This window comes from Tamandua tetradactyla, chromosome 5 (genome assembly GCF_023851605.1).
Source record: "Tamandua tetradactyla isolate mTamTet1 chromosome 5, mTamTet1.pri, whole genome shotgun sequence".
Classification (NCBI taxonomy): Eukaryota; Metazoa; Chordata; class Mammalia; order Pilosa; family Myrmecophagidae; genus Tamandua; species Tamandua tetradactyla.
This window is the reverse complement of record NC_135331.1, coordinates 101885573-101913279: the sequence shown is the minus strand read 5'-3', so window position 1 is coordinate 101913279 and position 27707 is coordinate 101885573. Positions and strand designations below refer to the sequence as shown.

Sequence of the window (27707 nt, the reverse complement as noted above, 5' to 3'; positions counted from 1 at the left end):
CCGCCCCCTGGCAACGCCCGGCGTCCCTAACGACCCCTCCGGCCGCGCCGGGCCTGCTCAAAGGCGAGCGCCAGCACTCCGAAGGAGCGGGTGAGGCGACCTCCCTGACGGGGGACACTCAACCCCCGGGGCCCCTAATGGGCTGAACTCTCCCCGCCCTCCCCCTGGACGCCTCTCCTACGCCCCAGAGAGAGGACGGGCGCTCTGATCCCTCACAGGCCTGAAGCCCGAAATCCGCAGGCAGCCATCGTCTGGACTCCCCACATTTCTCTGGGTGAGGAAGGACAGGTTTGTAGCTATGGGAGCTTCCCACCCATTTGGGGCGGGACTCGTAGTTCCTCCTTAGCCGCAGTCACTGTCTGCAAACTGGCCCAGAGGGTAGGAGTCTGAGTAAGGGATGGGGAGTGGATGCGGGGGACCATGGGGAGAAGGAAAGGGCAGGGCATCGGGTAGGTGTTGGAAGAGAACATGGAACAGAGCCACTGGTCCTAAGCCTGGAGCCCAGGACTCTCAGAAAGGCTGACACCCAGCCCCAGCTCCCCAGGCTGCCATCTCTCCTGCAAATCCACAAGCTTCCCCATCCCCCTCCCTCCCACCGCCTGGCTGGTTTCCCTTGGTTACCCAGGAGACAGCCGGAGCCTCTAAGGCCCAGATGGGGTGGGGGAGGAACTCGCTGACCTTTGGAGCTGAGCTTCCCTGCTGGGGTATCTGAGTTGAAAGTGAGGGGTTAGGAGCGAAGTCGCTGGAGTCTCTTTAGAGACAACAAACCCAAGTGGACAGGAGTTCGGAGAGGACCCAGGTCAGGGGCTGCGATAAGTGTGCTGACCTGACTGGACTATTTTACTGGGTCAAAGACCAAGCATGCTGGTCTTGGGCTCTGTCCAAGAAACTCTTTTGTCCCCCTTCTTGTGACTCCACTATCTGGGAATTTGGGAGTGACTTATACTAGATAAATTCTGACATGGTGGGCATGAAAGAGATTACACAGGAGGTGTAGAAAAAAGCTCATCCTGAGGATGAATGCCTGGGGAGAGCTTCCTTAGGGAATCTGGAATGGGGGCGAAGCTGGCTAAGAGGGCCCAGAAAGCACAGTCAGAGAGGTGGGTAGAGACCCGGAGGAGTGGTGCGTCAGGAAAGTCCAGGAGGAGAGAGGCTTTAAGATGACATGGCAGGCCATCCCAAAGACTCCAGTGCCCCCTGGAGATTGACACGTAGGCACACTGCCCCTCAAGGGGCCTTTCCCCAAGAGAGCATTGAGATTGGAGGCTAGATTTCAGGAGCTGGAGGAGAGCCCCTCATCTTTCAGGGTAAGAACGGGAGGATGCCGGGTCAGAAAGGAGGAAGAAGCGAGGCTGTGGCTGGAAAAGGCAAGGTCAGTGTCAGGTGAGAGACGGAAGTGGTGGGGACAGGATGGAAGCCGAGATGGTCAGCAAGGAGTGTACGTGGGCACAGAGTTACTCCAGGGTCTAAAGAGGGCCAGACACCACATCTTCTCAGCTAAGAGGAAGGGAGGAGAAAATAGTTGAGCACTAGGGATGTGACAGGGGCTGGAAGGTGAAAGGACTCTCCTCACCCCCTAACATCTTGAGCCTACCCTTTCAGGCAGGTTGGCAGAGGCTCTGCCCAGAGTAGGTAGTTTTACTCTGAGGCCTTGAGTCAGGATGGCGAAAGTCTGAGACTTCCTTTGGGAGGAGGAAATGTGCCAAAGATTCAAGCATCATACCCTGATCTGGGAGGAGAATTGAGGGCCGTGTGTGAGCCAAGGGTCAAGGACAGCACAGTTCTGCAGTGTTCTTCTAATCCCTTTAGGAGATCACACCAAAGGAGATACGCATTGATCCAGCTTTTGAGGGAGATTTCTGTGTCTGGCAGTGAGCTGGGAGTGAGGAGGCCTGGGCTGTTAGGTCTGCACAGCAGGCACCAGGCTGCTGACAAGGAGAGAACTCCTGAGCTGGGGACTATGAGATGCTCTTTGAAAAGGGCTGTGAATGACCAAGTTGGTGGCAGGTCTGAAGCAACAACAACATATCATTACTTATTTTATTTTTGTGCATGGAAGTGAGAGCAGGAGACGTTAACTCAAACTTCGGCCTCTCCATTTACTAGCTATGTGACATTTAGCAAGTTCCTTAAGTTTTCTAAACCTCAGTTTCCTCGTTTGTGAAGTGGAGATAATAATTTTAAAACTGAGGATTTAATAAACATATGTAAGTCCATGGTGAAAGTCTCCCTGGCAATATGGGACAAGACCAGCTGGGGCAAGTCTGGCCCTGGCACCGTGGGATCAACACCACCTTCCTGACCAAAAGGAGGAAAAGAAATGTAACAAAATAAGGTATCGGTGACTAAGAGAGTTCAACTGGAGTTGAATATCTATTCTGGAGGCTACTCTCATGCAACCTTTAGCTAGATATTGCTAATAATCACAGTTTGCCAAACCCCAACCAAAATCATTCCTATTAACTCTAAAGAATACCTAAGGCTCTGAGATTCTACAAAAGTTTCACATACTAAAATTACTTTCCAGAAACCTACAACCTCCAGATAGGGTCCTAGGCCAGATAAGTCCTAAAACCCAGAGGGGCCAGCCAGCCTCTCCAAGGACCTCAACTAGTTCCATCCCCCTATCCCGTATTATTGACACCCCTTTACCACATGAAAAAGTTAGAAACGGCAGAGCCCAATACCCCTAGAGACTGGTAGAAGGATCAAAGGCAAAGTAGGAATTATAACAGAAAAGATAGGATTTGACAAATGAGTATGACTCCTGAATAATTATATTGATATTTCTTTTAGTCTCCAATGCCTTAGAGCAGCTAGAAGGAAAAACCTAGAATTGTGGAACAGTAAGCCATACCAAACTCTGAAATCTGTTCTATAACTACTTGTTACAATGTACTTTAACATTAATTGCTTTTTTGTACATATATGTTATATTTCATAATAAAAAAATGTTTAAAGTGAAGGTAAAAAATGTATGTAGGTAAGCAATCGAACACCATCATGATAATATCTGACTTATTTCGAGTGCTGGCTCTGGGCCCTACATTATATGAAATGTCTCAAAACATTAGCTTCTTTAATCTTCTTGATAATCCTGTGAGGTAGGTACTATTAATCACCACCTCCATTTTACAACTGAAGAAACAGGCATATGGGGTTAAATGACTTGCCCAAGGCCTTGCAGATGCTAGGGGCAGAGTGGAGATTTTACCTTAGGCAGTTCAACTCCTGAATCCTTAGCCAGCTGCCACACTGCCTCCTGCTATGCACAGGCTTTTGAGGGCTATTGATACAGCTAAGGACATGGTTCCCAGAACACCTGTCCACCAGACCCAAGCAATCAAAAATGAGGACAACCCTGGCCAAACTGGGGCATCTTGTCGTTTTATATAACCTGTGCTTGGGCACAGAAAATCAAACCCCAAGAGTTATGACTTGATGTGGACATTGTTCTAATTTGAAAGCTGCCAGAATGTGATATACCAGAAATGGAAAGGCTTTTAAAAGGGGGTTTTTATGAAGCTGCAAGTTTACAGTTCTAAGGCCACGATAATGTCCAAGTTAAGACAAGGCTATGAAAATGTCTAATCTAAGGCATCCAGGAAAAGATACCTTGGTTCAAGGAGGCCGATAATGTTCACGGTTTCTCTCTCAACTGGAAAAGCACATGGCAAACATGGTGATATCTGCTAACTTTCTCTCCAGGCTTCTAGTTTCATGAAGCTCCCCCGGGGGCATTTTCCTTCTTCATCTCCAAAGGTCTCTAGCTGCATGACTCTGACGCTTTTTCCAAAACGTTTCCCTCTTAAAGGCTCCAGTAAGCAACCCCACCTTGAATGGGTGGAGACACATCTCCATGGAAACCATCTAGTCAAAAGTTACCACCCACAATTGGGTGGATCACATCTCCATGGAAACAATTAGAAAGCTCCTACCCAGCAATACTGAATGAGGATTAAAGGACATGGCTTTTCTGGGGTATACAACACATTCAAACTGGCACAGATGTCATTCCCTAAATGTCATTTCAGGATCTTTCTCCTGAGGACACAATGTGGTGGTCTAAGGAGAGGATGATTGGCCTTTCCCCAGGATTGTGGTACTGGGTTGGGTTCAATTGATGCTGAAGACATGGCCATGTCAGGTCCAACAGGCAGATGAGGAGGCCCCAAAAAGATGAAAGATACTGGGCATGACCCCACTTTCCCAGGCACCCCTCCACCACCAAGGAGGGCAGGGAACACCAGCTGGTGGCACAAGAAGCATTTACTCCTGGTGGTCCCAACCTTCTCTCTTGAATGTCAGAGAGGATTCCTGCCTTGGAGAAGAACCAGCCTTGAACATGCTTCCAGTCTTCATACTCTGGAATTCTCTGTTTCCCAGGGAAAAAGGACTCCAGAGAGGAAGGTGACTATTTTAGTTTGCTAAAGCTGCCAGAATGCAACACATCAGTGATGGATCAGCTTTTAATAAGGGGATTTATTTAGTTAAAAATTTATAGTTCTTTAGAGAAAAGGCAGCTAGCTTTCAACTGAGTTTCTCTGTCACATGGGAAGGCACATGGCAATGTCTGATGGCCTTCTCTCCTGGCTTCTGGGTTCCAGCAGCTTTCCCTGGGGCAATTTTTTTCTGCATCTCCAGACATCTGGGTCTGAGCTCCCAGTGCTGAGATGAGGTATGCTGAGCTGCCAAGCTCTCTTCTGACCTCTCTCTCTTTTAAACCTCCAGCTAATTAAATTAAAACCTCACTCGTTGTGGAAGGCGTGCCCCTTAGCCATCTGCAAATGTTCAGCCATAGATGAATTTCACATACAGATGATTTAAGTCCATAGAAACCAAACGGGGCATCATCACCTGGCCAAGTTGACACCTGAACCTAATTAACTACCACAGTGACCTTCTACTACTTCTAGGGCTGCCTCTGTGGGCCCTTGGAGGCTGTTTGGGTGCCCCCTGAGCCCCCAGCTAATAGGTGTCTTCCCATACTTTAGGGCTCCCAGGGGAGAGCTGCTACCACCCTCAGCTACAGGCCAGTGATACAGGCAAGCTGCCCAAGCAAGACAGAGGCCCTTATGTCAGGCCTCCTGCTTCTCATTCTCCCATGAACCTTCCCCACCTTCTCAGTGGTACATTCTCCTCACTCCCTTTCTTCCTTTACTTTCTGGATCTGAAACCCATTCACACTGAGATGTGGTTGACTGATAAGAGGGTCTACAGTTGTATGTATATATATATATATATATATATATATATATATATATATATATATAATTATATATATATGTATATTATATATATAATTTTTGCACACTCAAACTGCCAGGAATCATTTATTACCTTATATTTACATTTCTAAAAAGTTTGCTACATTAATGTCAGTATATATTTCATAATTTGCTGTACTTCTGTTTGACCTAAGATGATAAGATGCATTTCTAAAAGGCAGTTCAAAGTTGACATATGAAGTTTACATAGATGTATATATGTAATAGTAAGATTTAGTTTCAGTGAGGAGAATACATTTTTTTTCACGCATATCTTTATTACTCATCTACCCATACACTGGATAAAGGGAGTGTCAGTCACAAGGTTTTTACAGTCACATGGTGACATGATAAAAGCTATATAGTTATACCATAATTATCAAAGATCAAGGCTACTAGATTACAGTTCAACAATTTCAGGTATTTCCTTCTGGCTATTTTGATGATACATTAGAAACTAAAAAGAAATATCTATACAATGAGTCATAATCATTTGTTAAATCCTAATTTCTCAGTTACGCTTCCTCCCTCTCAATTAATGATTTAGCTGCTTCATGCTGGAAAGAGGTGTTGACCTTATGGGGTGGAGGAATGCAACTGGTTGATGTTCTTGGAGAGACTGGTGCCTCTAGGTTTCAGGCCTTATCTAGCCTGATAGAAACATTCTGGAGGCCTTAAATTTCTGAAAAAATAAACTAAGTAAAATATTTATAGAGTCTTATAGCCCAGAGTATTCTCTAGAGTAGAAAACTGCATTTTAACACAACAGGAGTGAAAATTCTATGTTAGAGGCCTGATTTTCCCATAGTGGGGTGCCAGGGCCTAGGTGTTCTCCCAGCCCAGGGAACCCTCCCTGACAGGTCCTGTCTGCATGGAAATAGATCCCCTCTTCCCAGGGAGTGGGAATTGTGCCGAGGAAGTCATACCGAGTACTTGTGGGAAAAGCAGTGCATTGTGGTTAGAGGCAAGGGACCTGTTCTCAGGTCCTGGCTTCAGCTCTCCGAGGTGTCCTAGGACCAGCATTTTCTGCTTGGGGCCTCAGTTTCTTCATCTGCAAAATGGGGATAAGAAAACCTACCCCACGTCTTTAATAAAGTGGTTGTAAGACTCAAGTGACAATACAGTTCTGAAAGGTCCTTGTAACTGTTCATTGCTGAGCAGATGTGAGCTGCTCATTATCCTATGGCTGGAGAGATGGGGGTGAGAGAGAGGTGACTGGAGGCTCAGGGTAGTCAGGAGAGGAAGGAGTGGAATGTTAGGGTAAGGGTGTAATAATCTGGGAGGCTTTGATCCTCCTTGACTATCCCATTAAAGTATTTCATCTGCTGATTTCAAATTTTTTCCATATATTTATTCACCAAACTATGGACCTATCAAAATGGTCAGGACTCTGGTCAGCACAAAGGGGCAGAAACGCAACTCTCAGATTGAAAAAAAAAAAACGGGGGGCACTTTTTAGGGTGGTGCAGCAGTAACTCAGTGGCAGATTTCTCACTTGCCATATGGGGACCTGGGTTCAATTCCCGGAGCCTGCCCATGCCAAAAAAAAAAAAAAAGAGTTTCAGGGGGGAATTATTAGAAGGCCACCAAGTTAACTCTGAGAACTGAAGGAACTGCTGAGGAAGCAGGCAGTTCTGAGGGCCTCCAGGACTCAGAATAAGGACTGATGGTTCCAGGGTGCTCTTTCTATCTGTCTCTCATTTCTGCAGTTTTCCACCAGGCTTATTTCCCTCCTGCGACAGACAGGCCTTTTCCCTTTGAAGGGAAGCAGAGCTTCCAGGAGCAAGGGATCCATGTCCTTCAAGGTTAAATGTCCTTCTGTCCCCCTCCACTGGGAAAATTCCCAAAAGGGCTCAGAATGGCCCGGCTCGCATCAGACAACCACCCTGACCTAGTCACTGACCAACAGGACACTCCTAATGGCCAGAATCTATAATCAGAGGAGGTGGGACAGCCCCAAACACAAGCTACCATGCCTGAAACAGGCCTGCACAGGGCTGGGGATTAGAGACGAAATGAATAAGAAACAGTTCCTGCCATCAGGGAGCTCACAGCCCAGTGTTGGGGAGTGGGTTGTGTAGCAGGGAGAGGGTGGTCAGTCAGGTTATTGAAGTGACCCAGGTGCTGGAAGGAGGGAGGTCTGACAAAGGGGGGAATCAGGGAGAGGAGAAAAGCTGAAAGGCTCCAGAGAGGAAATGGTGCTTGAGCTCAAAGCTGAGAGCAATGATTGCCCCTGTCTCAGGCTGAGATGGTGGGAAAGGCATTCCAGGCAGAGGGACCAGCTCAAGCAAAGGCTGGGCAGCATGAGATGAGATGCAGTTTTCCAAGTGCAGAGAGGAATTGATGTCAGAGTGTCTAGTTGCCGATACCCTTCCCTACTGGGTTGTGGAAACTGGTGCTAAATCCCTGAAGGGCTTACACAGAGGCTTGCTGTGGCTGCTGTGTGAAGGCTAGAGGAGAGAGGACCAGATGGGACATCAGAGACCAGGTCCTGGGCAGCTGACGCTGTGATCAGCCCTGAGCTAACACAGCCGCAGGAATGGAGGGAACGTTCTGGCCACTGGGGTGGGAGGCAGACCAGTGACTGGATGTGGGGGGCTAATGTGGGAGGTTAAAGAAGAGAGATGCCTCCTGGCTTCTAGTTCAGGCATATCTGGATGGGCGCTTGGCTGAGGTCGGGACCCCAGGAGGGGGAGCGGTTGGGGGAGGCAATGAGTTGTCTCCAGGGCAGATGGAGTTTGCGAGACCTGGGAGGCAGCCTCTTGGTCTTACATCTGGAACTCAGAGAGAGTTGAGAGCTGAATCCCATCAGCAGGGGGGAGGCAGGGGGACCATGGCAGCATCCTGAGGGACTGCAACATTTTGCAGGGTGGGAAGAGTGAGAGGAACCTGTGATGAAAGCTTTTGGAAAAAGAAGTAGGGGGACAGCGGAGAGCGCTGTGATCCTGGGAGGAGCTCACAGTTTAAATCATCCTTATAAAGTTAATGACAGGGAGGCAAGGTGTTAGTTCTACTCATTATTCGTTTAAACAGTAATTTTATATCTAATTGTTTCTTTAAAAAACATTTAGAATTAAAATTCTTCATAGGATATGCTGAGCCTCTGTGTGGCAATCACTTGCTTGTCAAAAAAAATTTTGTAATCTCTACTTTTAAAAAAATCAAGAAGTGATTAAGTGGGCCACGGTGGCTCAGCAGGCAAGAGTGCATGCCTGCCATGCCAGAGGACCTGGGTTCGTTTCCCGGTGCCTGCCCATGTTAAAAAAAAAAAAAAAAAGTGATTAAATGAAACTTATCAACTCTGACCTTATTGAGGTTAATGTTTTCAACATTCATCACAAAAATGACACCAGACCTCAAGGTATGGATGTTTCTGTAAAGGTTGAAGGATGGCAGGGACTGTTTTTTTTAAGCCAGCCATGTATATGGTAGATCTAAGGAGCCAAGTTCTGCCCCTTCCTTCCGAGGAGGAAGGAAGGGCCCTGGAACCAGGCCAAGGACGGGTCCAGGGGTGTCATGCCAGAGGCTGCTTTAGGAACCAAAAAGCAGCAGGAGCGATGAGGACCAGACCTTAGTAAGAATTGCCAGATCCTGAGTGAGCAAGGCACTGTGCAGGGAGCTAGAGCCTCCCCATTCCAGGGGTGCCCCGCTGGGCCTCAGGTGGGGTTTCCCAGGGCACAGCCTCGGGGGGAAGGCACTGCCTCTATGGTGGGGAGGCTGGATGGTGTGAGTAATGCCTGGGGAGTCGGCTCCAGGGCAGCCCCCTCCAGCAACCTGGGGCTCCCCCTGCTTTAAGCCAGAACCTGGAATGCTTTAAACCAGAACCTCGGAGGGTCTGGTTCACTGGGCACCCAGGTGGGCCCAGGAGCCTGGATGCCAGGCTGGCAGATGCAGGGCTGGCCTGTCGCCTCCACCCCCATCTCCTTTGCCTGGATTGCCCAGCACCTCGGTCATGCCGTCTGTCCAGCTGCCAACACTATCACTGCCACTTTGGCCTTCCCAACTTCCCTGAATCTAGGAAAAGACCCCAGAAACTCTGCACTCACTCAAAGTTACCATCTCAAGTTAGCACTTGGGTTTACTCCTCAGCCCCAAACCCAGCGCATCACAGTACCCACCTCCATCCTCCACACCCCTCTGAGAACTCTTTTCAAATATTATTTCAGAGGAATCTCTACCATAGCCCTCATGGGAAGATATTACTACCCCATTTTCCAGATGTAGAAACCGAAGCTCAAATAGATTAAGTAGCTTGGCCAAGGTTACACAGCAAGTCTCTGGCGAAGCCAGAAATGCAGACAGAGTCACCTGGCACCACGAGGCAGCAGCCCTTCTCATCTCCACCTTCTCAGGGGCCACCTTCTCAGGAGCTGGTTATCCCCCAGTGCTTGGCACGTGCATGTGAATTTGCATTTGCTTTGCATAAGGGGTGTCACAATACCCAGATATCTTCCCTACACGGCCCCCCACCTTGCCCAGAGGCAAGTATCTCTCCCTCTCTTTTTCTTTCTCTCTGAGCCAGGTTTTTCCTCCTTGAAATGCCTGGCAAGCTGGGGAGTACCATCTGGTCCTCTCCCTCTGCCAAGGATGCCATCGCTGGTTCAGAGTGTTCCTTCCCAACGGCCACTACTCAGTGCACCAGGTCCAGGGCACAAATCTGAGGGGAAACTGCCCAGAGGAGCTGAGTGCTGGGCAGCCCCACTTCCTCCTGCTTCTCTTGGGGTGGGGGCGCCTATGGTGATGGTCCAGGGATGGGCAAGGGGTGGCGGTGGCGGTGGGGGGGATCCCCAGACTCAGACACATCCTCTGTCTTGTCTTCAGCTCTGGATTTAGCTCCCTCTCGCCTCCCACGCCTGCCCGCTGCTGTCTGGAATGCTGGGAGGCTGGGAGAACTCGAAGGAAGGCAGCGTTGGGAAGACCTGAGCCCTCAGAGGGGAGGAGAGGAAGATGCTGACACCTAGGCAGGGCACGGGTCTCAGTCTCCCTCTCCTTTCTCTCCCGACTTGCACTGTCCAGACAGAAGCGACTAGCTATGTGTGGCTATTGTGCCATCAGATTTTGAAGACTTAGTATGCAAAGATAGATATCATAAATCATTTAAAATATTGATTACATATCTAAATTATAACATTTTGGAAATATTGGGTTAACATAAAAATGAATTTCACCTGTTTCTTTTTTACATTTTTAATGTGGCTTACTAGACAATTTAAATTAACATATGCAGCTTGCATTTACGAACTTGATCAACTGGCTCAAATCTAAGCTTGTCATTTATAAGCTGTGATATTGGGCAATTCAGTTAACCTCTCTGTACTTTATTTACCCACCTGAAAAGTGGAAATAATATGAGTGCGGATTATTATTTTGTGAGGATTGAGTTAATATATGTGAAGAACTAAAAAAAGAGTGTTGACATACAGAAATTGCTATAATTGCCATATAACTATTATCATCTAAAATTTGGGGCTGCTGCAAGCTAAGTCTCTTAGTCTCAGACAGTAGGCTATACCTCTCTGGATGCATCATTTTATTCCTGCCTCCCAGTAATCGTATTGGTGACTGGTCTCATTTCACAGAGGCATCTGAGACTCTGAGAGGCTCAGTAATTTGCGCAGGGCCACATAGGTTAGACTGACCTTTAAACACCACACTCGGTGCTCCCTCCCTTGGTAAATGCCCACAGAGACCCTCCAAAGTAATACCTCTACCCCCTTGTTCTTATTCCAGTCCCATCAGCATCAAGGACCTGCCAGTCTGAGAAGCTTGCTGTCACACAGTCACCAAGGGGCCACCTCCCCTGTACTGCCAGCCTCCACCATGCAGGAGCCCGTAACGCCACCATCACTGTCAGTGCCCAGCCGGTCCTCAGTCTCCACCCAGGACCATTCCTCCACTGCGGGCCAAGTCACCAGCTCAGCCCCACCATCCTTGAAGCCCTCAGTCATGGCCCCCCCTGTGAAATCCAAGGGCCTGGGGATACGTCAGATGCGCCGGATTATTGCAGAGGATGCCGAGTGGTCACTGGCCATCATGCCCCTGCTCTCAGAGCTTTGCATTCAGCATATCGTCAACAACTTCCAGAGTGAGTCCTTCCCTTCCTTGGACAGGACAGAGAAGGCCAGGTGTGCGGCAGCAGGGGAGGGCGCTGCCAAGAGCTGAGGCCTCCAAGGCTGGGTCCTGGCATGGACCCTGCCCTCCAGCACAGTGCCCTCATCCCGCCTGGATAGTACTTCCACTTCCAGGCCCCTCCAGGTTCCTGTATACACCAAGTCCTCTGGGCCTGTATGCTCTCTCCTCACCTTTCCCAATCTCTCCAGCAAAACCCTGCCCAAACCATGCATACCGCCTGTCCTAGTAAGCCCTCCCTGGTTAAACAGCCTCCACTCTAATGGAATCTGTAGGGTTTTTCTGTACTCAACACTTCTGCTTACAATAGTAGGTTGTTCTGTAAATGTTAGCCCTTTCCAAAAGATGAGCTTCAAGCCTCTCTTACCTGCCAGGGAGCTCTCTGAGAACAGAGTAATCATTTTGTCTATAGCCTATCACCTAACTGATTATATATTCATTAGTTTACGTGTTTGCTGTCTGCCTGCCCTTACTAGAATGTTAACTCTAGTGAGGGAGCGGCTTACTGTTTTGTCCACCATTGCTTGCCCAGTACCTAGAACAGTGGTTGGCACACAGTAGGTGCTCCTGAAATGTTGTTTGGAAATGAATGAATCAGATCAGATTGGGAGCCTTTGAAGTCAGGGGTGGTTTCCTTCAGCAGACTGGGAGCTGCCTGCGGGTGGACTTGAGATTTCTTCTCAGACTGGGAGCAACCCGAGACCAGATGCTGAGATGTCCACCTTCAATCAGGAAACACCCCAAAGCCAGGGGCTACGTGCCTCCCTCCCAGCCTCCCTGAGAACAGGGACTGTCTCCCCTCTCAGACAGGGGCCTCCCTAAGGTCAAGGGAGGGTCTGCCTGTTCCTCAGTGATGCCAGGCAGGCCCAGGGTGCCTGTTGTGTTGTCCTCGATGCTGCGACCCTGCTTTCCTTCCTCTTTTCCCATAGACAATCCTATCCTGAATCAGCTGCTCCCAGAGCACAAGCAGAAGGTCCTGGACCACCTGTCCCCAGACCTGCCACTGACTGTGACCTCCAACCTGATCGAGGATGAGAACTACTGGCGCCGCTGCTGCATTCAGCGCTGGCCGGTGTGCCACGTGGCCAAGCACGGCGGCAGCTGGAAGCGTATGTTCTTTGAGCGGCACCTGGAGAACCTGCTGAAGCACTTCATCCCGGGTGCCACTGACCCGGCCATGATCCTTGACCTGCTGCCACTCTGCAGGAACTACGTGCGCAGTATCCACTTGGATCAGTTCCTTCCACCCATACAGCTACCATCCCTGCCCCGGAACGGGGATCAGTCTGACTCGGGCAGCGAGGGAGAGATGGAGGAGCCCAGCATGGACCACTACCAGCTCGGGGACCTAGTGGCTGGCTTGAGCCGCCTGGAGGAGCTGGACCTGGTGTACGGTGTCAAGGACTGTGGCATGAACTTCGAGTGGAACCTCTTCCTCTTCACCTTCCGTGACTGCCACTCCCTGGCTGCCACCATCAAGGCATGCCAGACCCTCAAGGTACCACCCACCACATAGCCTCCTTCCCCCTTGCCCACCCCTCAACTCTCAGCTTCCCTCCAATTTCCTCTTTCCTCCTCTTCCTCCGCATCACCAGCTTCCTCCTCTCATTTTCTCCTCATTCACTGCCCTAGTGTTTTATGCACCTACCCAAACTAGGTTCTGGGGATACAGAGATGAACAAGGCACCACCTCCCAGCTCACCAAGCATTTATTCATCCCAGAAACATCTGCACTCCGGGCCCTATCTTAGGTGCTGAAGATATGACCAATGAACAGAATTATACCGTGTGTGTTCTCTGAAGCTAACAGCCTGATGGGATAAAAGGCATTAATCAAATAATCATATAACTGCAAAACTGCAACAAAGATAAGGTTGCCAGATTTAGCAAATAAAAATACTAGACCTCTGGTTAAGTTTGAATTTCAAATAGAGAATGAATAATTTTTTAGTATATAAGTATGTCCCGAATATTGCATGGGACATACTTATTTATCTGAACTTCAAATTTAACTGGGCAGCCTGTATTTTATCTGGTAACCCTAAACTGGGATGATGTTATAAAGAAGAGATAGTCCTAGAAGAGATTATAAAAGGAAAATTTGCCCTTCCCAAGAAAGATTTCCCTAAGCAAGTATCACTTAAGTAGAAATGAGGTGGAGGAGGTCATGCAGTCTAAAGAAACAGGGAAAACTGTTCCACGTGGAGGGAGCAGGACACGTAGAGGCCCTGTGGGCAGAGAAAAAAACATGCCAAGCTTAAGGACTGAAAGAGAAAGCTGGCGTGACTGGGCAAGGGGCTGAGGAGGAACAAGGGATGGGAGGATAGTGGAAAGTCAATTAGCAGCCAGAGTCGCTGGGTGAAGGAGGCCTCATTAAAGAGACTGTCTTTATTCTTAAGAGTTCTGGGATATCATCCAAGGGTTTTAGGCAAAAGGAAGGTAACATTATCTCATTTTTTATGTGAGGTGATCGCTCTGCTGTGATGGAGAGTGGTTGGGCAGGGTCACAGTGGACATGGTAATCACCTAGGAGACCACTGTGAAATCCAGGTGAAGATGAGAGGAGTTGGAACAAGGCTGGTGTCTGTGGGGACTGAGAGAAATGAAGAGATCCAAGGAATATTTAGTCAGTCAAATCAACTGGGCCTGCTGGCATAAGAAGGATCTGGAATAGAAGGAAAGCATAACATGGAGGCTTCTGGCTTGTGAGACCAGAGGGTTGGAAGGACCATTTGCAGAGACAAGGAGTGTAGGAAGAGGAACAAGACCGTGAGATTTGTCTTGAGCTTGAGGTACCTTTGAGGGATCCTATTAGATGTTCAGATGAGTCCAAAGTTCAGAGGAGAGGTGTGAATTGAAGGTGAAATGTAAGCCACCTTCATGCAGGTGGTAGTTGAAACCCTAGTTGTGGGGGATTTCTCTTGGGGGAGAGGCAAAACTGAGACCTAGCCTATGCTGTTGGTGGAAGATTTCAGGAAACCAGAGGGAGGAGGAAAAGGGGGACATGGCCTTTTGCATCATAGAGTCAAGAGGGGGGAGGGTTTCAAGGGGAGGGAGATAGCAAAGGGTTGGAATAGAGCCCAAAATGGAGGTTATTGAAGGCGGAGCTATTTCAGTGGAGTGACAGCAGCAGTGGCCAGATTGGAGAGGTCTGTGCAGAGAGTGGAAAGTAAGGAAATGGAGTGACTATGTCTAGCTTTTTCAAGAACTTTGGCTGTAAAATGGTGGGGATAAGGTAAAGCGGTAATAGATGAGGGGGTTGGTGTTTCTTCAGAAGGAACTTGCATGTGTTTCCAACCAATCATAAGGCTCTGTCCAGTTGCAAGAAAGGGGTTGACTATACCCAAGAGAGCCTCTTTTGTTGCTCAGATGTGGTCTCTCTCTCCAGCCAACACAACAAGCAAACTCACCACCCTTCCCCTGTCTACGTGGGACATGACTCCCAGGGGTGTGGACCTTCCTGGCAACGTGGGATAGAAATCCTAGAATGAGCTGAGACTCAGCATCAAGGGATTGAGAAAAACCCTAGAATGAGCTGAGACTCAGCATCAAGGGATGGAGAAAACCTTCTCAACCAAAAGGGGGAAGAGTGAAATGAGACAAAGTGTCAATGGCTGAGAGATTCCAAACAGAGTCGAGAGGTTATCCTGGAGGTTATTCTTACGCATTAAATAGATATCACCTTGTTATTCAAGATGTAATGGAGAGGCTGGAGGGAACTGCCTGAAAATGTAGAGCTGTGTTCCAGTAGCCATGTTTCTTGAGGATGATTGAATAATGATATAGCTTTCACAATGTGACTGTGTGATTGTGAAAACCTTGTGTCTGATGCTCCTTTTATCTACCTTGTCAGCAGATGAGTAGAATATATGGAATAAAAATAAATAATAGGGGGAACAAATCTTAAAATAAATTTAGTTTGAAATGCTAGTGACCAATGAAAGGGAAGGGTAAGGGGTATGGTATGTATAATCTTTTTTTTTTCTGTTTTCGTTTTGTTTCTTTTTCTGTTGTCTTTTTATTTCTTTTTCTGAATTGATGCAAATGTTCTAAGAAATGATCATGATGATAAATATGCAACTATGTGATGATATTATGAATTACTGATTATATGTGTAGAATGGAATGATCATATGTTAAGAGTGTTTTTGTTCATTTGTTGTTAAATTTTTCTTTATTTAATAAATAAATAAATAAAATTTAAAAAAAAAGGGGGGGGGGGTTGAGTATAGAGAGGCTCAAGTTCATTGACTAAGGAAAGTTCCTGAGAAGGCAGGAAGGGTAAGATCCAGGGCTGAGGTGAGGAGGTTGGCCTTGAGCGAGGCAGGGGTAGGTAGCAGTACTGGTGAGTTTGTTTTTGGGGTCAGGAACATGAGGGGTTCCCATCCAATGGCTTCTCATTCTTCTGAAGAGCAGAAGGCAATCCACCTACCACAAGGAGGCTGGAAAAGGCTGAAATAATTGTGGTAGAGTATGAGAGAGTTAATTGGCCAAAGAAAGACAGATTGTCGTATGAAGTTGAGGCTTTTTGGTGGTTGGAGATAATACATGTTCAGTGATACCAACAAGAACTCTCATATGACATTTCTCATCATGTCAGTTTCTTGGGTATAGTCATGCAGAAAATAAAGAATGGGGTTGATCCAGGGTCAGGGTTTTGGCAGATAGAGGCAATGAAGAGGGACCAAAGGCTTTAAGATGACTAAGAAGGTTGTGAAAAAAAAGGAAAGTGCTGAAGGATAGGTAGAGAGGAGAGAAGTCAGCCGCCCAGAAGTCATAAGGAGGAGGGAGAAGCAAAACAATCCAGTGAGAAGGAGAGGGTTAGAGGCTCCCTCCTCCCATCTACAATATCTATAATGTTAATCTCACCCTTTTTCTTTTATTCCTTCATCTGTCTTCTGCTTCTCATCTTCTCAACTTTCTCCCTGATTCTTGCCTTGGCAATCTCCTTCAAATGGTTCCTTCCCAGCCAAGGCAGATTTCAGCCAGCTGAGGATGGCATACTGAAGATTTGGGGCTTCAAACAGACCTGGATTCAAAGCCCGCCTCTGTCGCTTTAACACTTGGGTGATCCTAGGCAAATGATGTGCCTGCCCTAAGCCTCCATTCTCTATCTGTAAAATGGGGAGAACTTACTCTTCCTCACTGGGATACTGAGGGTTAGAGATAACGGTTATGAAATGTTCTAGCAGCATGCCCAGCACATGGTAATTGCTCAATAAATGGTAGCCTTTCCCCGCTGCTACCTGCCACCAATTCTGCACCACTCTGCCATGCTGGGTAATCCTGCCTAACCCTCAAAGCCAGCCGGGTGGCCAACACCAGGTGGGCTGAGCAGGTGAGTGCTGTAGACCTTCTACTTGCCTGCAGATCTTCAGGCTGACCCGAAGCAAGGTGGACGATGACAAGGCACGCATCCTAATCCGCAGCCTCCTGGACCACCCGGCCCTTGAGGAGCTGGACCTGTCACACAACCTCATCGGGGACCGTGGTGCACGCGCCGCAGCCAAGCTGCTGAGCCACAGCCGCCTGCACGTGCTCAACCTGGCCAATAACCAGGTACGCGCATCCGGTGCCCAGTCGCTGGCTCACGCCCTGGCACACAACACCAACCTTCTCACCCTCAACCTGCGCCTCAACTGCATCGAGGATGAGGGCGGCCAGGCACTGGCCCACGCCCTGCAGACCAACAAGTGTCTCACCACACTGCATCTCGGTGGCAACGAGCTGTCTGAGCCCACCGCCACGCTCCTCTCCCAGGTGCTTTCCATCAACACCACGCTCACCAGCATCAACCTGTCCTGCAACCACATAGGGCTGGTGAGCCACTGTTCCTGGGGCAAGCAGGGCCAAGGAATTGGCCTCGGGACCTTTGGGGGATGGGTAGGGAAGTCCAACTGCCTGGGGGTACTAGCAGGACAATTGTTAAGGCTATAGACCCTGCCTAGATTCAATGCCAGCTGTGCCATTTAGCACTGGGGAAAGTTACTTCGCCTCTCTGGGCCTCCACTTCCTCATCTGTAAAATGGGAGTAATGACAGTACCTACTTCTTCTATGTGCTGTTTTCATGAGGATTAAATGAGTTATATTTGTAAAGCAATTAGCCATAGCAGGGCACTGGGAGAGTTCTCAGTAATTGCCAGGTGTTATTCTTACTCAGGACGACATACTCTGCTAGGCACCCAATATCCATTACTTTTTCATTAATTCTTGCAATTATTTAGTAAGAGGTATATTCTTAACCCCCCTTTGAAGATGGAAAATTGAGGCTCAAGAGGTTAATGGTTGATGATGGAAAACTGAGGCTCAAGAGGTTGCCCAAGAGCATCAACCAGTCAGTACAAAGTGGCAGAGCTGTGATTCATTCCAGGACGGACTGACAACCCACCTCCCTTCCCATGGACGGTGTCCTTCCCATGTTCTCGCCCCAGGCCCAGGGTGAGAAATGCAATTTACATCACAACCCAGTGAACATATACATAAAGATAACATGACTGGAACATACCTTTATTGCTTATGATATATATTGATGTTTTCCTTTTTATTCTAGTCTTTTTCCTTTTTCAAAATGCTGTTGTGACCCATTAAATTAATTTCACAATCTACTATTGGGTCACAACCATAGAATAGCAACACCTGGGTCCCAAAATGAATTTCTCTTCCAATGGGTCTTGCCTACCCAACCTAGCAGGGGCTGTAGCTATCAGAGGCTAGAGAGGAGGGCCCTCTCTGAACCCTCAATGAAGACTCTCACCCTCTACTACACCCCCATGACCACAATCTTGCTCAGACACACACACACACACACACACACACACACACACATTGTCTCCTGAGGGGCTGCTCTTGCTTACAAGTAACAGAAACGCAACCAGGCAGTGGAATAAATAAGAGGTCTAGTCATCATCCTATAACCAGAAGCCCCAGGTTATGGGGCTCTGGGGTTGGGAGATTTCAGCTCTGCCCCCATCCATCAGCCACATAGCCACAGCCTCTTTGGTGCTTCTCTCATAGTCCCAAGATGGCTGTGTGGTTCCGGCATCTCACGTAGGTACATGCCCTGAGGTTTGTTCCCTTTATCAGAGTTAAGAGAACCTGCTCAGAAACCACCCCTTCCAAACTCACATTAACCAGATTTGTTTCACATGCCCGCGGCAGAGCAAGCCAAGAGGAATGGAATTACCATCATTGCTATAGATGCATATTTTTCAATCCACTGGGGGTTGAGACATCAATTTAGTAGGTCTTGACCACCAATTTCCATTTTTCTAATGGAGTGGAATAAAATGGATAGGATAGGAAGGGAAATGTCAGTGTTCTGCACAAACAGATTAGGAATTGCTTCATGAAAATTTTCTTTAGTCTTATCTATATGTGTGCATATGTATATACACACAGGAGTGTGTGTGCTCCTGGGTTGTGATATAAAATGACCCTTCCCTTCGTCACTCTCCTCTGCCAGGATGGTGGGAAGCAGCTCCTGGAAGGCATGTCGGAAAACAGGACCCTCCTGGAGTTTGACCTGCGCCTGTCTGATGTGGCCCAGGAGAGCGAGTACCTCATGGGCCAGGTCCTCCACGCCAACCGGGAAGCAGCCCGCCAGCGGGCCCTGCCTGCCAACCCTTTCATGTCATCCATCACTGCCAGCAGCCCTGAGAACGCTGCGGGATAAGATGGGGGACAAGATAAGGTCACTGCCCCAGTACCATCCCTCATTTCTTCTCCCTACCAGGCCTGCTGCAGAGTCTCACATTAACCCAGAGAGAGGGGGAGACCATGAATATCCTTGAGGTGAATGAGCAAAGAGTTGTGTGGATAAAGATGTGAGGAGGGGGAGAGGTCCTGGGGTGAGGGAGGTAAGGGCTAAGAAGTGGGGACCCAGAGCCTGGCTCGCCCCCCTCCCCAGAAATGATCAACTTCTCCCAAGAATACGGAAGAGAGAGAGGCTCTGAAGGAGCAGGCCCGACCAGCCTTTTCCCGTGGGGACTGCCTAGTCCCCTGACCCATCATTTTCCTCTCTGCTGAACAGACCCTTGATTCCTGTGGCTCCAGCCGAGCCTCCCACCACAGAGCGCTTCTCATGTTCACATGGGACTGGGCTAGGGGGAGGCAGTGCCAGGCCACCAAGGAGTCAGTGAGACATCCACAACTTTATTATCCACCAGTTTGATTTGTACAATCTTTGCGCTTAGAAACCCACAACAGAAAGGCCACAGTGTGATGCACCCAGTTGACAGAGACCTGTCTCCTTCCCAACCAGGCCCAGCCCACCCCACAAGCCCTTGTCCCCGGGACACATGGGGCCTCCCAGATACCCCTCCCCATGAGTCCCTGTCACCCTGTGGCTGCTAGCACAACTGCCCACCTTGGGCCACACCCACAAGAATCACATCAACCCACAGGGCACATGAGGACCTGGCTGATGGGTTCAGGCTGAGCCCCCACCTCCCCGTCCTCCTTGGACTAAGGGACCCAGAGCCTCTAGACTCAGTTCCCCAAAGGGCGGGGTCATGGGCTGCAGCCCCAACTCAGCAGAGCCTGCTGTCTGGGACTCCTTCCCACAAGCAGGCGCTGAGCAGAGCACCAAAGGGGGCTTGGGAGTGACTGCACCTGTGTGCATGTCTGGGCAACCTAAAGTCTGTCTGTGCCTGACTCCCTCTGACAGTTCCAGAGTGCAAACGTGTGTGTGTGTGTGTGTGTGTGAGAGTGTGTATAGCCACAGCTGCTAGCAGAGGTCCTAATTAGAGAAACAAGAACATTCAGTGTAAAGTTTAATTTTAGAGATTAATTAATTTTCTGGTTTCAGTTTTCCCTGGCAATCAATAAAGCTACCAAGAAAATAGACCAAACAATTGGTTTTTCTCTAAGTCAGCGCGTGTGTGGGAGGTGAGGCGTCTGTGTGATAAGACCTAGGCAAATATGGTCAGTACAAAGCTAAAATAATAGGGGTGCCCCTTTCCCTCCTCCCATCCCGGGCTCTGCCTTAGGAACGGGCATGAGGAAGGAGTCAAGTTCTGCCCTCCATGGAGACATGAGGTGGCCAGGCTGCCCCCACGAGAGGGCGTGATGTCCAGGTGCCAGCTGGCCAAGAACCGAGGCCTGAGGCCACGGCTCACCACCTGTACCTCACAGATGTCCCTTCAGAGAAAAGAGGGCACTCCTGCTAGGGCCCCAAGGAGCACAGACTCAGGGTCCAAGCCACATCAGTACTGGTGGGCAGGTGGGCACTGAAGCCCAGGGAAATCTGGGGGCAGCTGTTCCCTCCAGCCCAAGCCTCCCCCCTACACACACTGGTCCCCTTCCTTCCCACTCAGCCATCTCTGCATGAAAGTCAAGTCAACCCCCTGATGGGCAACAGGGATGTGGCGTCCTCACAATCCAATCCGTGCCTCCCCCATCCCCGCGGGGGCAGGAGGGAGGGGGAGCCAGAGGAGATGTTGCATAGGTGGAGGCCACGCCTATTGGTGGGTACAGGCCTGGCTGAGCTGGAGGAAGATGAGAGAGGCCAAAGGACGTGGAGGAGGGGCTCTGACGGCTCAGAGCCAGAAGCATCGCCACTGAGCAACACTTGGGTGGTGCACGGGTCACCCTTTCCAACTTGAAATGTGAGTTCAATCCCCGGGCACTAAATTTGCTGGGAAAACCTTAGCCAGTAGAGCGGGAAGACCAGGGACCACACATAGACATGCACACTGAAGCACATGGGTTGGGGTGTAGAGGCAGGCGCAGGAGAAAGAAGGTGGCTTCAGAGCTTTGGAGAACAGGTCATGGGGCCAGCACCCCAGGGTGGTGGCACGATGCCCCTTTGAAGACCCTGGGACATACAGCAGGGCTTCAGTTCACCAGGTAGGGGAAGCAGAAGAGGATGGAGGTGTCAGGCAAGATTTAGAGAATTCCTGTCTCTGACCCCCCACCACTGGAATTGAGTATTTCTCCAGTCAGGGCCTGTGACAGTGTCCTGAGCCCTGCATGTGTGAGGTACAACCACGCTCCATACCTCCCCACAGGTCTGGGGGAGGCAAGGATGGCCTCCCACAGACTACCCCAATTTGGAAGTCCTTGTACTCTACCCTGCACTGCCCTCTCCCTTTGGTCCCTCCTCTTTTACTCTCATTTGCTCCCAGAGTCCCCAGTGTCACCTAGCTCATGCTCTTTTCCCACTCAGTCATTCACACTGGCTGGGTGGCATCTCACCCTCTTGGAAGGGAGGACCTGGCCAGAACCTGTGTGAGCAGGATGTTGCCTGGAGGCTGAGAGTTTAGAGAAAGGACTGAGATACACTGCCCCCCACGTTTCACCCCATCCTCCCACACACACCCTGGCAACAGCTCTTCAGAGCCAGGGAGTGGGAAGCGAATGGCGTCTGCATGGTGAGTGCAGTCCCTCTGGGATCTGGACTCCTGGGGCCCAGTGAGATAAACAACAGTGGAAGGAACAGCAGAAAGGAAACACCCATCCCCGGGGCCTGTACCAACAAAGGGCAAGCAACATTTCCATGGCATTGGGATGGAGTATCAGGGTGGACACCTGGCCCTGAGACCCACTGAATTCCTAAGCTGGTTGAAAGCCAGCCCTGCATACCAAACCACCATCCCCTCCACAGAGAGAGGCCCCAGTGTAGTGGGACCACGGAGGAAGGAAAGCTCCAATTTCCCCTTCCCATAGCCTCTAAACCTCCCCAGCTGCACAGCAAGGGCCTCCCAATGAGAAGAGGGCCAACTGCTGATTCCACTGCACAGTCACCACCTAACAGTCGAAAGATCCATTGAAAGGCTGGACAGGAAATCTCGAGTGTGCGTGTGGAAAAGGGAGTATCCCCTTAGGAACTCAGGAGTGGGGCTGGAAGAGGCAACTCTTAGCCAGGGTGGGATTCTCAGGGAGCCACCGACTCCCTCCCACTCATCTGTCTCTTTATGTACAGGGAGGGCAGGGATCTCAGTGCCATGGGGATCTGCCCGGCGCTGCCCTCACCCACCCACTCCCAGTCAGCCCTCCTGACTCTCCCTGCTGCACGCAGGGAGCACAGTCTGGTGATAGGCGGCAGGGAAGACGCGCGGGCCTCTCTGGGGGCCGAGGTCACAGTGAGGTCTCCACACAGGAGCCGTGGCGGTGCAGCGGCCGGTGGCTGTGGCCCAGACACCCCTCTTGCCGGTGCACGATGAGGACCGGGAAGTAGAGGGCGTCGTGGTAGGGTGGCGGCGGCCCAGCCTCCTCCTCGTCGTCGTCCTCGTCGTCCCCCATGCTGGCCTGGCTCGACAGCCGCGTCTGCTCCGTAGGGCAGCTCGCCTCGTTGACGCTCCCACTCCGGCTGCGCCACAGGCAGCTGCGCCTGGAGCCGTAGAGGCGGCCTAGCGAGAAGCGGCTGCCCCCGCAGCCCGCGGCCCCGCCAGGCCCAGGACCGGCCCGCGGGCTGGCGCAGATGCTCAAGGCGCTGCGCGAGAAGATGGACGAGCTGCTGACGGCGCGCTGGCAGTGCTCGCAGCTGCGCCGGTACGGGGCCACGCCCGCTGCGCCCGGGCCGCCCACACCGCCGTAGCGGCACGTGGGCGCGTAGCCACCGGCCGCGCTTCCCGCGCAGCGCGCCCCCAGCCCCACCAGGTCCATGAGCACCGCCTCGGAGTAGCTGGGTACGAGCTGCTGGTTGGAGCGGATGTGCCACTCGAGCTCCGTGCTGTCCACCGTGTTGACTCGCGGCAGGCGGTGCGTGAGCGGAGGCAGCAGCTCGTCGCTGGGGCTCAGGCCGCTGCCCGCGCTGCTTGCCGAGCCCGGGCCCTCCAGGCCAAAGAGCTTCTCCACGTGGTAGTGCGCGTAGGCGGTGCGGTACTCGGCCAGCACGCGCAGTGGCCAAGATAGCGTGAGCAGCGCTGCGGCCCAGAAGGCCGACGAGCAGGCGTACCACGGGGGCCTGGCCGGGTCCGGGAAGGCCACCATGAACTCGCGGAAGTCCACGTTCTTCAGGTGCATGCCCTCGCGCGCCTCCATGTAGTCGTCCAGGCCCTCGTTCTCGGCAAAGAAGCGCGCACGCTGGCACAGGTAGGCGTTCTCGGCCTCCACGCTGGCGAAGCTGAAGCACTTGGTGAAGCGCAACCGGGTGGCCGGCGCACCCTCCAGCCCTACCAGGGCCTTGGACACGTCGCGGACGCCACAGCGCGCGTAGTCGAACTCGGCCTCTGCTACGTGCGTGTTGACGCGCTCATGGTAGACCTGAGGTGACGGAGAAGGTGGCTGGAATCGCGGGGAGCCCGCAAACTGCGGCCTGCTCTGTCTACTCACACTCACCCGCCCCATCCCTACTCTTGTTGCCTGACCCAGGAAACTGAGAACACTGGTACCTGGTGGGGTTTTATCGATTCAGTTATGGAGAAACTGAGGACCTCTGCTTACTCAGTGAGTTAGAGTTGAGGTGGGACTAGAACCCAGCCTTTCCTGTAGGCACTTTCATGTTAGTGAAGCCCTGCTTCCTCTGGGTGTCAGATCTTGGCCGTGAACTGCCCCTCTGGCTTCCCAGACCCTTTGCCACTGCCTCCATTGGCCGGTGCTGTCCCCTCATCACTACAAACAGCCTCTCCTCCTTCCCTTTTACAAGTGTGCTTCCAGATGCAGCCTCCAGAGGAGTCTCCTGACAACCCTGCTGTCTCTGGTCTTCCTGTCCCCCCTTAGCTATCACTCAGGCTCCTTCTGCCTACCCATCTCAATGCTGGAGACAGTCACCCTCAACTTGAACCATCTTCTCCTCTTCCTCCAGGGCCCCAGGATGTCTAATCCTGGCGGGTTCAAGAAGTGCTCAGTGACCCTCTGGCTGTCCACTCCCATTCATATCTCCCATGCATATCTCCACCATCTAGCCAGCTAACGCCCCCTCCTCTGGCGGCACAGGGCTTAGGAGCAGGTGACCTGGGTTTGAGTCTGGCACTGCCACTTGGGAGCTGCAGGCCTTGGCCAAGTCGCTGAGCTTAGGTCTCCTCACCTGTGAAAGAGGACTCAGTAGCAGCTGTCTCACTGAACAGGTAAGTGCGTCCTATGAGACTGTGCTTGTGAAGTCATCTACAACCACTCAGCACTAAAAAGACCCATTAAGCACTGAACAGTGGAAACTCTGGAGCCACCTGGGTTCAAATCCCGGCTCCACCACAAACTAGCTGTTTGACCTTGGGCAAGTCACTTAAGCTCTCTGAACCTTGGTTTCCTCCCCCGAAAAATGGGGATTATAGTTACCTACCTCATAGGGTTGTTATGAGGATGAAATTAATTATTTAATTTTTGTAAAGTACTTAGAACGGAGCCTGGCTCCCAGTGTTTACTGCAGTTACACAATTAGTCTGACTGTCCTCTGTTGCAGTGCCCTCAGAGGCTTCCTGCTGCCCTGACTGCTCCTCTTCGGGGGAGGTCAGGCAGGGTCCGAGCACCCCTCCTCTCTAGGCCGAACTGCGTGATTCACCTTACCCCAGCCCCTCACCTGGGTAGTGGTATAGGCGTCGCCATTGCGGTAGCGGGTGACCTGGCGGGTGCGGCGGACGTAGTGGTAGCTGATGGCCTTCCACCATATGCAGGGTGTGGCCTGCTGCATGCGGCCCACACGCTCCCGCACACTGCTCACATCCACGCGGTGCTGCAGCTCATGGCGGGCTTGGCAGTGCCAGCACTCCACCAGGTAGACGGCGTACAGCATGAGCAGGAAAGCCAGAGGGATGTAGACATAGCCGTTGGAGCAAGGGCTGTCATGGTACATGAGGCTGTTGCCTTGGTACGCGCTGCTGAAGGTGAGGCGGGTCACCGTGGTGACGTGGCACCAGGCCACGGCGCCCAGGCAGCCATACATGAGCAGTGAGAGCAGCAGGCACTTCCAGTGGGACTCACGGCAGAGGGACTTGGTGAAAGAGGGCTGGATGGGACGCTGCTGCTCAGAAGGGCAGGGAGAGAGGCCGAGATGGGAGGAGTGAGACAGAGTGGGCAGAAGGTGGATGCAGAGATGGAGAACAGAGGCCAGCACCAGAGATGACAGCCAGGGACAGAGACAAGGATGTGGAGAAAAAAGATAAGTCAAAAATGGGGGCCAAGGACGAGAAATAAATACAAAGGAAGTGAGCCATGGGGACAGGAAAGAGAATGGAATGTCAATACAGACAAGTAGAGAAAGACACACCCCAAGAGGCAAAGAGGGATCAGTGTCAGAGATGAAGTGAGGAGGCCCGGGCAGAAAAGAAGACACAGATGGAGAGGCAGAGTCCAAAGACAGGCACAGAGATGGCAATGAAACAAGAGAAGGTGTGGATGGGAAAGACAGGGGAAGATAGACAGACTAGCATCAGTGGAGGCAGAGCCCCAGCACAGACCTCTTCCAGGTGTTCCAGGGAAGAGGGGAGGGACTCACTGACATCATCTTCCCACTAAAGAGGTGGGGTCTTCACTTCCAGTCCTGAACTCCAGAGGAGCCATTCCTCTTTGACCCATCCACCTCCCTCACAGACAGCCCAATACTCACCTCCTTTGGTGGAGGTGGTGGTGCAGAGGGGGACTGCACCAGTCCCTGTCTCACTCCCCACGTTCTGGACCCCAGTGCCCCTGTGAGTCTCCCTCCCTCCTGTGCACCAGCACGCTTCTCTTCTGTTATGGGACTTGAGGGAAGGGACTGGGGACCCTAAGCCTAAGGCAGTCTGGAAGGAGGTGTCCAGGAGGGCAGACTCATGTGGCCGGGGAGAGGACAGGGACAGGGGAGGTAGGACAGGAGTAGGGAGGAAGGTGTTCACAGCCCAGCTGTTTGTCAAGAGAAAACAATTCTTAGTGCTCTCCCGGGGCCTATCACAGCACTTGGCACTTTATCTGTCCCCCAGTCAGTCCAGTGAGTTATTTACATGTCTGGCTTCCCCTCTGCACTGGGTGCTTCCTGAGGGCAGGGCCCATGCTACATTCTCTTTGAATTCAAGGTGCCTACCAAGTTGTTCGCCCTTAGCAGCTACTTAATGTTTATCAGGTTTATTTCTGGTCGTGGCCTGTGCTTTCCCACCGCTCCTCCCTGCTGTCCGGTTTTAGTAAGTCCCCCCACACCTGCCATCCTGCTGGGGTCCTGACTTATCCCCTCAGTTGTACAGGCCTGACCCAGAGGTCAGTCAGGGGAAGGGACAAAAAGGTGGAAAGGAAGAGCACTTTAATAGGGGGCAGGCCCTGGGCCTGGTGTGAAGTCAGAGGAAAAGTCTACACCTACAGAGTGGCAGGTGGGCTAGGAAATAATACAAGCATATTCCAACAAGATTAGGGTACATGTGCTTTGCAGGGAGCCTTGTGTGTGTGTGTTGAGGGGGGCGCAGTACTAAGGGGGACCTCTTAGTGTGGCCACCTGGGTGTGAGCACATGTGAAGGGGTGCAGGACTGTCCCTGAATGTATGCTTCTGCTGTAGTGAGCGCGGTGTGCAAGTGTGTACACGAGTGTGCATGGGAAATTGGGGGGGGGTGTCTTGGTACTATCCTCAATCTCTTTGTCTCCAGGTTCAGAGGACTGAAAGTAAGTAGGGGCCCCATCTAGATAAAAGCTTAGTACCAAGACTGAAGGATGCTGGCCTTAGGGGCTCCCAGGGGAGCAGCAGGGGCCTTGGGAGACTGAAGTACAACCCCCACCCTCATACACACTCCCAGCCACCTGGGGAGGGGACAGGGGTCGTTTCTGCACACACTTGACCTTCTTAGGTGTTACCAGTCAAGTAACACCACCACATCCCCACGCACCCTCCAGGCTGTAGTCCCTACAAGTCGCCCTTTCCGGTTCTCAAGGTAACACCCCCCTCGGCAAGGTAGGATCTGGTCACCTTCCCCACGCCGCGGAAGCCTAGCCCCCTCCCCCACCAGCCCCAGGTCCGCGAGGCTCCGCCCCCAGGCCCCTCCTCCTGCCCGGGACCCCTGAGCCCCGCCCCCGGAGCGGCCCCTTCCCCGCCACCGCGGACAGCTCCGGCCGCCGGGTGGGGGCAGCGGCGCCGGACTGCGGCGGCGGCCGCTGGCTCCGAGTGCGGGGCGCCCGCCGCGCTGCGGCGGAACCGGCGGGGGCCGCGCGCGGTGGGGGGATGGGGGGGCCGGTCTGCAGCCGCGCCGGGGGAAGGGGCGCAGCCTGCTCTCACCTCCTCTCGGGCGGGGCCCTCGTCCGCCGCCGCCGCCACCGTGGGCTCTTCCACGACCCCGGGGCCGCCGCCGCCGCCGCCACCGCCGGCGCTCTCTCCCGCGGCCGAGCCAGGGGGGGACATGTCGTAGAGGGGGCGCGTCGAGCTCAGGGCCTCCCGGGGGGCTGCCGGGGGCCGGGGGCATCCTGCGCGGGCCTTGGGGAA

At 51.7% G+C, this 27707-nt stretch overlaps 2 protein-coding genes across 6 annotated transcripts; one reads left to right on the top strand and one right to left on the bottom strand.

Annotated features, from left to right (window-relative positions):
• Positions 1–20264, top strand: DRC5 (dynein regulatory complex subunit 5). Of its 5 annotated transcripts, none has more exons than XM_077161941.1 (6): positions 35–90; positions 219–288; positions 10998–11352; positions 12326–12894; positions 16767–17216; positions 18860–20264. In XM_077161941.1, the coding sequence occupies exons 3-6, from the start codon at positions 11088–11090 to the stop codon at positions 19067–19069; spliced, it is 1494 nt and encodes a 497-aa protein (XP_077018056.1). In that variant the 5' UTR covers positions 35–90; positions 219–288; positions 10998–11087; the 3' UTR covers positions 19070–20264. The 5 variants fall into 5 exon arrangements, with proteins under 5 accessions (XP_077018058.1, XP_077018059.1, XP_077018055.1 ...); XM_077161942.1 differs by having other exon boundaries at positions 46–90; positions 219–274; XM_077161943.1 differs by lacking the exon at positions 219–288 and having other exon boundaries at positions 1–90.
• Positions 19430–27626, bottom strand: TMEM151B (transmembrane protein 151B). Its single transcript, XM_077161939.1, has 3 exons — positions 27504–27626; positions 24854–25294; positions 19430–23601 (listed from the first exon to the last, which is right to left on the bottom strand). The coding sequence occupies exons 1-3, from the start codon at positions 27624–27626 to the stop codon at positions 22474–22476; spliced, it is 1692 nt and encodes a 563-aa protein (XP_077018054.1). The 3' UTR covers positions 19430–22473.
• Between the last annotated feature and the right edge of the window lie 81 nt (positions 27627–27707).